Here is a 12,183-nt window from a genome sequence, read left to right as displayed (position 1 = left end):
AAGGAAACACTCTTAGTTCTTAAACCAGCAATTCTTGTGGATGAAGATAAGCACACTGTCTCATTCCACAATTTTCACTTTGGAGAACTGAATAACAATTTCTAAAAATTTCATAGAAAATGTATTTTTTTTTTACATAAAGCTTCTGATTGCAGTCTTTGCTTAAGATATAGCAAAATGTTTACACATGAAATTATCTAATGCTTTGTAAGCACCGATCAGTGTAATGATACAGAACAGAGAAGTTTATTTTACACTATCCTGAGTTAGGGTTAGGGTATTTGTAAAATACGCAAATATTGTAGTAAAACTTTCTAAGATGTAAATACTCAAGACAAAGCCAAGGACCTACAATTACCTCTCCGCCAGGAAAAAATATTTTTAAACAGTTAAATAAAGTTGGCGTTGTGAATTAGTAACTTTCTGATTCCTGCAAATAAATTGTGTTTATTTCAGGTGAAAATGTGCCTTGTGTACCAATTTTGGATCTTGGTAATTACTCTTTTTAGAGTCTTGCAGGATCAGAAAATGTCTTAAGTCTGGCCCAGTGGTGCATGCCTGTAATCCTAGCAACTCGGAAGGTTGAGGGCAGGAGGATCACAAGTTTGAGGCCAGCCTCAGCAATTTAGTGAGGTCCTCAGCTACTTGGTGTGACCTGATCTCAAAATAAAAACAAAAATTAAAAGAAGGGCCCTGGCAGGGCCTTCTTAAAATTAAAAGAAGACCTCAGTGCTAGAGCATTCCTGGGTTTAATCCCCAGTAACCCTTCCCTCAAAAGTGGCTTTTTATAACTATGTATTAGTGTCTCTTTTAAGGAATCATCTTTGGAGGATGTCTTACTTTTCATGATTAAAAGCTTATCAAGTCAGAGAGGATGGGGAACTAGACCACAGCCAAGCACCAACTTCAGGACTGTGATGCTCTTCTTCTCCTGTCCACTTGAAGGAGGAATTCCTAACATAATGTCACATGGATTCTATGACAGGTGGAGTTCCAGAATTTGATGACAGGACCACAGGTCCAAACTTCCTTCAGTATTTGGAGAGGATGCATGACTTGCCACTTTATTCTTGCAATCTGACAGACATATAGCAGCCTTCTAAACCCAGAATATACCAACTCAGGATCAGCAGAAGTGCAAATCCCTGCCATGCAATGATTGCAGTCATTTTGCTTTCCGTGCGGTGCATTCTCCTCATCAGAAAAGGGACAACATTCCAGAGGAGAAAGGAATGCGCTTTGCTTGAAGAAGGATACAGAACAGAGAAGTTTATTTTACACTATCCGTCCAAGAAAACAATCGCCATAAACCAGTGCAAAATGTGCAACAGAATCAATAAGTGTGTCTTAGCTCTGAGAGCCCAAATGAGTGATTTCCCCTCCTGTTCCTCGGTTGGGCAGGTGTGCCCGCAGCTAAGGCTGCCCTGGGTTTGCACCGCAGACAGAAAACAATCAACCAATTTGTAGCAGGTTATTTTTTTACAATTCATACCAGAATGTGCACAAGGAACTGGGAAAACCATACCGAATGAATGGATAAGTGATCAGTGCTTAAAGTAAATACAAGGGACAGCACGGGCAAGAATCCACAGTTTCAATAAATACTAGTGTAACAAGCATGGGTGTGTCTCAACTTGGTGGAATTGGTCTGCATAATAATTCAGCATCATACAAAATCTAGCAGGGCTGTTGAGCAGTGATTGGCAAAGAAACGTTCACAATAACTTATGCCCTTGAGCGAGTCTGCATTTAACACATTCTGTGGTTTCCAAGGTGTCAGGTCTCTCTGCTTTCTCCTTCCCTGGCCATCCCTCCAAGATGGGAGGGGTGGAGTCAGGCCAACTTGGCGGTGGCATTCCATGAGAAAGGACGTTTGCCCAAGAGCCAGCCGTCAGGGTCCAGTGTACTCGATACCAAGTGGCAAATTGGGACTTAATTGACGAGGTCTGTGCAAAATGCGCTTCTCTCCATTTTCCAAGAAACCAGTGTCTGTAACTCCTGCATGGAAAGCAGTGGTGGCCTCTGTGTCATTCCCTGTCACCCCAAATAACCCAGCAACAAGAGCACATCTCAAGGACTCACATGTTGGGGACGCTTCTGTCGTTGACTGCCTGGTGCCTTGCAGATGGACAGTGTAACCAGGGCCCCTGTGTCAAAGGCCTCAGGCAGGCTAGAACTATTGCTTGTAAAACTAGAAAGAACCTAGTGAGAAATAGATGGTCTCAGTGAACATGTGGGAAGCAGTTTTTTTCCTGCAATACCTTGCACCCCCAGCCCCCAGGTGAAGCCCACAGGACTTAGCGAAGCATCCTTGGGCAGAAAATGTCATACATCTGTTCTCTGTGGCCTTACCCAGCCGCTCCTCGACTAAGCACTAAATCCATGCATACTTCATTGTGCCTGGGATTCACTCCCAGAAGACACAGCAGTACAACTTGTGGATCATCAACTATCCAGGCCTAGTGAAAGAAGACGCAAGGGATGTCCTCCATCTCTGGAAGAAAAGTAATCAAAGGGGAGCCACCCCCCAAATAAAAAAAAAACCCTCAAGCCCAGTAACCTAGGAATTACCTCCAAACAAAACACAATCCCAGACATTCCTCGTCAATGGACCCTCTCCTCTATTTCTTCAACAGTCTTAGGTCATAAATTAGGGTAGTCTTCCATCAAATAACTTAAAAAAGGAAGAGGGATTGTAAATAAGTTGTGCCTGGCTTGGGCCAGTTAGCAGCCAGTTTTGTTCTAGAATCTCAGTCACGGTTCAAAAATGGAGCTTGAAAATTCACGTGGATGGTAGATGTCTTCAGATGGAAGAGGCAGGGAGGGGCCAGTTGGCAGGTGAGAGGGGGCCAGGTGGGACGAAGGAGCAAGGAGGTGGGGGAGTGAAGGATGTGGCGGGGAGAGCCTGGGCCACCAGGACAGGAATGGAGGCCTGTGGACAGCACAGGAGAGATGGACGCCGCGGCCCTTGAGGGCCCGCATGACTTGGGGGATGCGGCCAGGTCTCGTATTGCACAGAAAAGAAGGATCTGGGCCTCTGTAGGTGGCCAGAGGATCAGTGGTCCCCGCACATGGGTAAGTTCACGAAGGTGAACACGTTGAACTCCGTCATGATGGAGAAGCACAGGAACACGCCATACAGGAAGAGACAGCCGCACCCCAGCTTCTTATCCAGCTGCCACTTGTTCAGGTGAACCCCAAACACCTGCAACAGAGAGAATGGGTCAGAGGGCACTGGGAAGGGTTATGGGTGGTGGGCCTTGGATAGGGTGCTGAGTCTCTCTGAGCCTGCAAAGTCTATCCCTTTAGATGGTGGGGGATAGGGAATGTCAGAGTCAAGAAAAGAAGAAATACAGACCAGTTGGGGCAGTGGGGAAAGTAATTTAAAAAGGAAAAATGAGCTGGGCATGGTGGTGCACACCTGTAATCCCAGCTACTCAAGAGGTTAAGGCAGGAAGATCACAAGTTTGAGGCCAGCCTGGGCAACTTAGCAAGACTCTGTCTTAAAACAAAAAGGGCTAGGGATGTTGCTCAGTGGTCAAGTTCTCTTGGGTTCAATTCCCAGTACCCACTCCCCACCCCCCACACAGAACAAAGAAGGAAAACAAACAAACAAACAAAAAGAACTATTGGTAGGGATACAGCTTGGCTATAGGGCACTTGTGTAGCATCTCCTGTGTGGCCCTCCACTGTGCTGTCCAAACAGGCCTTGGCTTGCGCTAGGGAACACCATCCCTGCAGGCCTCTCAGGGTGGCATTGCCCAGCAGTTCCTCTGATGTGCACAAATCTCCTCTCATTGCTGCTCCTGGAGGTGAGGACATTGTCACTGGGGGCTTTATTTCTGCTTCCAAACCATTTTCCTCCTCTCCTTCCTCAAAACACTAAGCTTGGAATCTCAAGTCTTCTGTGTCTCCCTGTCCCTCCTTGATTGCAGTCGACCATGCAACCCTGGCCACTCCATTTGTAGGAGTTTTATGTCTCAGCTCATGGTCACACTACCATTTTTCTCTGTTTTGGTCTTTCTCTCAAGTCTTTGACCTCTGTCTTGCATCAGCCAGTCACCACCTCCACACCCATTTAAAATTAAGTGAAATGAGATAAAAATGCAAACTCCTCAGTTGGTTCGAGTGCTCAATATTCACATAGAATCAGAAACTACTATCCAGAACAGGTCCGGGCCATTTCATTTGAGAAAGTTCTACTGTACTAGGCTGTGGCCTTGACCTTGCTATATTATCAAGAGCAGAAACATCTGTGTTATATTGACTGCAATTTCCTTTCCAGGTTATTTCCATGTGGTACCCCAACTCCCTCAACTCTGCATGCCCCCACAACCTATTGTTACCATCATAATTTCACTGGGCTTTGCCTATCTTGATCCTTCCCTCCCCTCCTTACCCTGCTTTTATTCTACTGGCAATTGCTAGAATCACTTCAGAGCACCCACCTGGATTCCTGGCCTCTCTGTCCTGGCTTAGCTAAGCCAAAGCCCTTTGGTTCAAGCCATGTTTTCATCTAAGCCGTGCTCCAACCTCACAGCTGACCACCAGGGCTGGGGAACAATGCCCAGTTATTTTGAATGGCCTCACTTTAAATTTGAGAACACTAACCTCAGGTGGTTCATTAATGTTTCAAAGCAAGCATCCTGTCCTTCCCTACTCCCTCGTTGATTTCTTTTTTCAACTTTGCTCTCTCCTGAAGCCTTCAATGCTCCCTTTTCACCCTCATTTCCATTTCATAGATTCTCATCACACACAGGCCTCCCCACCTCTCTCCCATTAGTGGAGACCCACTGTCCGTGGCCAACTCCATGTGGGCATCAGATCCCTCTCTCATACTGCTTAAGAATGTGGTTTAAACAACTCCCCTCTCTTTTATCTACATTTCCATATCTCACCCCCAGATTATGCCAGTTGGCGTACAAAGATGCTGTTCTCTCTCTCATATTAAAAAGCAACACTTAAAAAATTCCCATTCCTCTGTCCTTTACAATTTATCTCACAGATTATCTGAAAGAGTTTCAAATACCAGCTGTCTCCTACTTCTCCCATTTTCTGTTAGCTTATTCCACTAACCCTCTGCCCATCATGCCACAAAACCACCCTCATCAAGAACATCCATGGCTTTGCAATTCTAATGCTAATGGCTGGGCTCAGGGCTCACTGGACACAGTTGATCACTCCCCCCACTTTGAAACGCCTTATCCATTTGGCTTCCAGGATGACACATTCTGCTGGTTTCCTTCCAACCTCTACAACAGATCCTTCTTTGTTTGTTTACATGTCTCATCTTCATCTTTTTGACCTTGAAGTGTTGGAGAACACCAAGACTTAGACCTTGGGCCTCTTTTCTGTCTACACTCACTCTCTTAGGGAGCTTATCAAATAGCAGGGCTTCTGTCTACAGCTACATCTACATTCTGGTATCTCCAGCTTGGATATTTTTGCTGAACTCAGATTCATATTTCCAGTGGTTTTCTTGACCTTTCTTCTTGGAGGTCAAAATAGGCATTTGAAAATTGTTCTTTCTTCTCAAACCCATTTCCTCTTTCAATAACCTCATTTTGACCACACAGGTGGTTGCTAGCTCAGGATCCTGTAGCATGCACAACTATAGTACATCCTAAAGAGAAGCACAGGGTCTACAAACATGCACTCAAACATCAGCTGGCATGCTCCACAATTCACTCAGTGTCAGTAAAGACAAGTCAATTAACTTCTTAGGCCTCAGCCAAAAAATCTGTATAATGGGGCTGATATTAGTGACGACTTCATGGGAGCTCCAAATGGGAAAGTATATGCAAAGCATTAAGCACAGTGAATGGTTATTTTAAATATCAAAACTCCAAGTTATACTAGATCTGAGGAACCTTCTAAACTATGAAAAGATCAATTATGTAAACTTTCATTTTGACATAATAGTAAGGCAGTATTTGCTTTGGTAATATTTTACCATTAGATTCAAGTCCTGAATTACCTTTCTTACTTCCTGCCTACCCTTATGAATTCCCACTCTCCAGCATATGTCCATTAACAACATGCCAAGTGAAATTCAGTCAATATTTTTTTGAAACATTAAGGAAAAAAACTTACTGCATTTCAGTGTTTGTAAAAGTGAAAATTCAACAGTATACATGTATGCTAATGGATAGTTCATGTGGGTCAGTTCATGTGTTGGCATCAATTTGTTCCTACCAAACATGTTAGTAGATTTGGAAATATTCAAGTACACAGAAGACTGTAATGGCCAAGATAGTGGAAAAGCATAAAAGCACATTGTAAATAAAACATATTCTTAGTTCCTGAGTATTAGTCAAACCCATGAATTTATGGAGCTGTTTTATAACCCAGAACAATAAATTAATTGCAATCTACCCTTTGATGACAATCTTATAGAAAAACTGGGAACTCCTCTTTGCTTTTGGTAAAATATTTTGGGCAGGGCCATTCTTCTGAGAAGAGGAAGGCTGGCTCCTTTCAGAAAAAAAGAGTGGATTGCTATAATCCACTTCCAGAAGAAATAGCCAGTGGACAGAACATCTGGAGGTCTACTGTTCCCATATACCAAGAGGCCAAGTCCATCTGGTCTCCAAAGAACCTGGAAGAAGGGAAGAATATATGAACTTAAGAATGGAAAGAGATTTGCAAACCTACCGTAACAAAGACGGAAGCCAGGAGCAACCCCACAGAGTAGATCAGCCCCCTGCTATTCAGTCGAATCTGTAAGAAAGGATTAGATAGAGTTAGGCTCCTGAAAAAGGCATCACCTAACCACGAATCCAAATCTTTCCCCTCAAGAATGGCAAATCAAATGTCAGTCCTGGCAGTCATGCCCTGTACTTGAGATGTGCGCTTTTGTAGAAATGCGGGTTTATCCTTCTCTTGTCCACTCTCAGCATGATCCTGTTCTTACCTTCAAGAGTGGCGCCCCATGACTATTCAAATGACCACTCAAATTCTCCATCCCGTGTTGTATGATTTTTGTTGTCCACAAGACCGTTCTGTCAACCCAATCTCTATAGAGCTATTGCTTTCTCCAACTCATACTACTTTTAGGGTGAATTTTATCACATGATGAAAAATGGGTGATAGGAGAATGTAAATAGGCTTTTTATCTTTTCTGCATAAATTTGTTTGTGTTCTTTTCCTAACTTGATGGAAAGAGGTGAATGAGATGCTATAGTGAGCAACATATAAGAGAAAAAAGTTAAAATTCTATTTCTGCTATTAGTAGAAAGGACTTTAGGGGAGTTTGTATTTTATTGTAAGTAATGGATTAACAGGAAAATTTTGAATAGAGAGAAGCAGTTTTTTGAACTGTTACAGAATAATGTTGTTTAGTAGAACTTTCCAAAATGATAGGAATGTTTCTGTGCTTCCAGTGTGGTAGCCATTAGGTACATGTGGCTGGTCAGTAAAAGAACAAAATGTTTAATCCTATATTTTTAAAAAAATTAATTTAAATTTCATTTAAAGAGTGTGATTAGTTGCTACAGAATTTGGCAGAGAAAGTAGAGTATTGAGGGGCCAACTTGACCCACAAAGATCATAGAATTACTTCCAAAGTCTTCTGTCACGAGTCTGCCTTGAAATAGAAGGGGCGCCTGAGAGCAGTGGTTCTTAAAGGGTGGTCCTGGGATGGCAGAAGCATCTCTTGGAAATTTGTTCAAATGCCATGATGTCAGTCCTACCCAGGCCTCCTGAGTCAGAAGTTCTGGTGGGAGGGTGGAGCTCAGCCTTCTGTGTTCTAATAGTCCTTCAAAGTGATTCTGATGCCTGGGAAAGCTTAAGAACCACTGATTTGGGGAAAGTAGAAAACCTAAATCCACTTCTTTTGATCTCTGAAGGATTCTTGGGGACGGAACTTTGGCATTCACTTTTACAAGTGCTTTTAGAATCTCTTCCATATCTTCAGGTTGAGGCTACAGCCCCCTGATCAATGCATATAGTCCTGAAGGAGTGAAAAGCTTAACTGGTTCATAAAAAGGGAGAATGAGGCTGATTTGTCTCTTGTTTTCTTTAGAGAACTAAGTGGTGAGTATGAGTAGGAACAGTTTTGGGCCTTCTGACAAGGTTCAAGGTCTGTCATGTCCTGATTTTAACAGTTTACCACTGGGGTATGTGTTTAGGAACACGTATGTGTCCCCAAAGGTAGGAATGTTGGGTTCATCTTTTGGAGATAGGACCGTCAACCCTAAGTAAGCAATGCTGTGTCACAGAGGGAATGCCTCTTTCCACGGCAACTCGACAGTCTCTGTAAGTCCACCACTTGCTTGAAACCCAGCTGGGAAGTGGTTCGCAATCACCAAATGCCTTCTTAAGAATAAAAAAAGAATCAAGTCATATCTCTGTGGCATGAAAGCAATCAGTTGATCTGGTTAACTGAGTGTAGAAAATGAGAGATTGACTTCATCCCAGTCTGGCTGTCAGCTTAACTTCTTGTAGACCTCACCCTGGTTGCGGGCATAGTTTCCTCCTTATATCAGGTGGGTTGGTACAGAGAAGTCAATATCCAGGAGTATATCACCAATGCATTGTATTGAAAAAGATTCTCTTCCCCAAATATACTCTCCACACGGATTCTCTGGTGATCCCACGTGTACATGGGCCCTGGCTGATGTTAGAGGGGAGAGGTGGGCCCAATATTGGAGCATCATGATGTCCCCTAAAAACTATCCCAAAGCAGAGGCAGGAATTTCCGGCTGGAGCTGCCCTATGCCTTATGGTCCATGGGTGGTGCATAAACATTCAGAAACTGTGAATAAATACTCAGAAATCCTTTGAGCTCTTAATTTTCAATACTACTTGGATTCTTCCTAGAACAGGAGAGAGTGTATTCCCAGGCCAGCTTGCCCTCTGAATTCTGGGGTTGATTCCCTTGTCAGCAACAAGAATTGACTAAAGTGATTTCTTGCCCTTAAGAAACCAAGGGCCAGTGAGAGTAATGATTCAAGCAGGAAAATTCTCTCTAGCTAAGCATTTTCAAAATGAATCATGTTAAATCAAAGCTTTTGAACTTTAGTCTTCTTATACTCACATACAATGTCAAAGAACTTGTTGTTGAAATTCTAAATCTGGCTCCAGAGAGGAAAGACAATTCTTTGTTGAGGTTTCTGAATGTTTTCCACATTCTCACTCCCTCCCCCACTCTGTAGTCTTCCTTTGGTAGTAGACTGCTACATGCACCCAGGTGGTGTGTATTTTTGTTGTTGTTGTTTTCATTGTTAATTAGCGACCTGACCTCTTAGAGCTTGTATTTATTCCTCAGTGTCTGTTCCCACACTGCCACACAAACTTTGTAGTCAGGAATTAGGGTTACCATTTGGTTTAACTTGAACATCTCCCAGCCACTGGAGGCTATGGGAGGTTTGGGACAGGGTTTGACAAACTATGATCCTTGGACCAAATCTGGCTCATCACTAGTTTTTGTAAATTAAGTTTTATTGGAGGTAACTTGTCCATGTATGTGTTGTCTGTGACTTTTTTCATTCTATAGTATTGAAGATGAGTAGTTTTGGAAGACTATTCGGCCAACAAAGCTTAAAATACTTCCTCTCGGGTCCTTTACAGAAAAAGACTGCCAACCCCTGGTTTAGGGCACAGGATTCAGACACAGCTTCCTGGGTTTTGAATCCCTGCTCAGTCCCTCATTTGCTATACAATCGAGAGCAGATCACTTAACTTTCCCCAGGTCTCAGATTTCTGGTGTGTAAACCAGGGATAAGACTGTTCTTACTTTATGGATGTTTGTAAGGATTAACTGAATTGATGAACAGGGCATGGAGTCTATCTAACACATCCTCAGTAAGTGTGGGCCTGTATTCCCTACCACTTGGCAAGCTGCCTGGGCCCATTTCCCCAGCACTCCTGGCATCTCCTATAAACTCATCACCTATAACTCCCAGATCAATGTCTTAACTGGAAGCTACAAATGCAGGATTATATCTGGCTCTACCCTCCATAGACTATGTGCTTAATACACAATTGATGAATAAATAATGGATGACCTTGAGGGATCATGTCAATGGCTTACAAAAAGGTTAATTCCAGTGGGGCAGTTGGGACTGGTCAGAGAGAGGTTAGAAGCAGAGATCCTGGGGGACACTTCCTTGATAATATTCCAGAAGCAATATGATCTCTACCCAGAGTCCTGTCTCCCTTCACTTAATTTCTTATGAGCATGTATAGATTTTTTAAAAATCCAATGTATTATTCCAAAAATGTTCAAGCATTCAGAAAAGTTGAAATAATTATATCATGTAATTTTTTTTTAATAAACTTCAAAGTAAGCTGCAGACACGAGTACACTTGATCCCTGAACACTCCTGCCTGCTTCTCATTAAGTGGAGTTCATTTATAGTTCGGGTGTGTTTTTATTCTTACATGCAATCTTCCTATGGTGAAATTTACAGATCATAACTTCACCACTGAATGGATTCTAAAAATTGCATATATTCATGTAACTAAAACTCCCACCACGACAAAGAGTGTTTCTGATGCCAGTAAGTTCTCTTGTTGGCCTCTGCCAGTCTCACCCAAAGGCAGACCCACAGGTTGGTTGGGTCTGTCCTGGAGATTCTTACACATGGAAACCTAGAGTGCGTGCTGTTTTACATGAGCATTTGGCACAATTTTTAAGATTCCTTCCTGGTTTTCACTGCATCAATAGCTCATTTATTTTTATTCAGTAACAGTGTAAATATACCATGGCTTGTTCAATTATTCTCCTGTTGATGGACATCTGAGCTGCTTCCAGTTTTGTGTTTTAACAGGTGTCGCTTTTATAATGCAAAAACAACACGAAAAGAGGCCTATGATGGTTCCTTCTCATCAATACCATGGCTATTGGTAAAGATGAAAAAAATGTAGTTAAAGACTCTGCTAAGGACCTCATAACACTCTTTCCTGTCCTATCACTGTTCTCTGAGGCTGAGTATGGCACTTTACCAAGTAGAGTAATTCACCTTTCCCACACTCTTGCCCCCATATGGGAGCTTCAGTCCCGGTAGGTTGCCTACTCCCTTCCTTCCCACTTTTACTCTGCCCATCCTGCCCCAAGTCCATAGGTCACTTTCAAGGTCACTATTGCACATCTGGTGCAGATCTCCTCCTGCCTGTGCCTGGGGCACATTCTTGTCTCTCCAGCTGTCCAAATGCCCTGAGAGCAGATGCCCAGATCTGAATTTTTCCTCATCCTAGCATCTAATTTTCCCCAACTCCTCACACTGTGTGTTTAAATGAACATCTTCCAGTGATACTGAACATGTGTGTGCATGTACATGTTGGGCAGCAATGAGCCTGGGGCAAGGGGCAAGAGTGGAGATTTCAGCGTAGAGGCAGACCATGGTAAGGGTGGGCTTTAAACTGGTCTTTGGAAGAAAGCACCAGATATTTTTTAATTGAAGTCTAACTTGCATACAGTTAAACATACGGATTTCAAGTGTACTTATAATTGAATGAGTTTTGACAAATGTGTGTATTTATGTAACACATACCTCAATAAAAATATGAAACATTTCCATCCCCCAGGCATGCTTCCTTGGGGACATGGTAGGCCAGACAACAGCACAAAACCCTTCTCATTTCTGGATTACCTTGGGAAAAAAGCCTTTGAGCTCCAGTTCTGCACAGTGTCAAGCTCAATTATTTCCCTGCTCCCTGCCCGATAGATTCAAGGCACAGTAAATACAAATGCCTAAAAATTTCATGGCAATGCTGATTGGAGAGCATGCGAGGCGCGTCTCAGGATGTTCAGTCCTGACATTTAACATTGTTTTTATGTCTTGCCTTCAGAAATATGCATTTTCATTTTCCAATTCCCTCTGGGCAGTCCTTGCAGAGGAAACAGAACTCTGGCTACTTCCAAAGTCAATAGGAATGTAGCCCACAACACATGCGTAGTTTTTAGTACAGATGCACACACAGAGACCCATTCACACTGAGTGTCATGCATTCTTGCTACTCATAAAACAGTTCTTGAACCCTACTGCACTTAGGGAATCCCAAACCCCTAGCCTTAAAAATTCTGATTCCCCTATACAAAAATTTAAGATCTTTCTATGGTCTGAAGTCAGCTCCACCCAACCAATGAATTCTTTTGGAAAAAAAAAGAAGCCCCTGGATTTTTTCTAATTTATTTATAATTTGGAACACATGTTACTTTGCATTTTCTTATTTGGTCAG

The 12,183-nt window shown here is 42.7% G+C and overlaps 1 protein-coding gene across 1 annotated transcript in view; it reads right to left on the bottom strand.

The window, feature by feature from the left end:
• Positions 1-1,254: 1,254 nt before the first annotated feature.
• Slc24a3 (solute carrier family 24 member 3) overlaps positions 1,255-12,183 on the bottom strand; it is a 544,045-nt gene continuing 533,116 nt past the window's right edge. The window contains exons 16-17 of the mRNA XM_046434889.2: positions 6,655-6,720; positions 1,255-3,205 (exon numbers count right to left, since the gene is read on the bottom strand). Of these exons, the coding sequence (XP_046290845.2) occupies positions 3,056-3,205; positions 6,655-6,720 (216 nt within the window). The 3' untranslated portion in view covers positions 1,255-3,055. The remainder of the gene's footprint in view (positions 3,206-6,654; positions 6,721-12,183) is intronic.

This window comes from Marmota monax, unplaced genomic scaffold (genome assembly GCF_021218885.2).
Source record: "Marmota monax isolate L192 unplaced genomic scaffold, Marmota_monax_Labrador192_F-V1.1 WCK01_AAM20220418_F8-fsc00005, whole genome shotgun sequence".
In the NCBI taxonomy this organism is placed as follows: domain Eukaryota; kingdom Metazoa; phylum Chordata; class Mammalia; order Rodentia; family Sciuridae; genus Marmota; species Marmota monax.
This window is presented reverse-complemented; position numbering and strand designations above follow the sequence as displayed.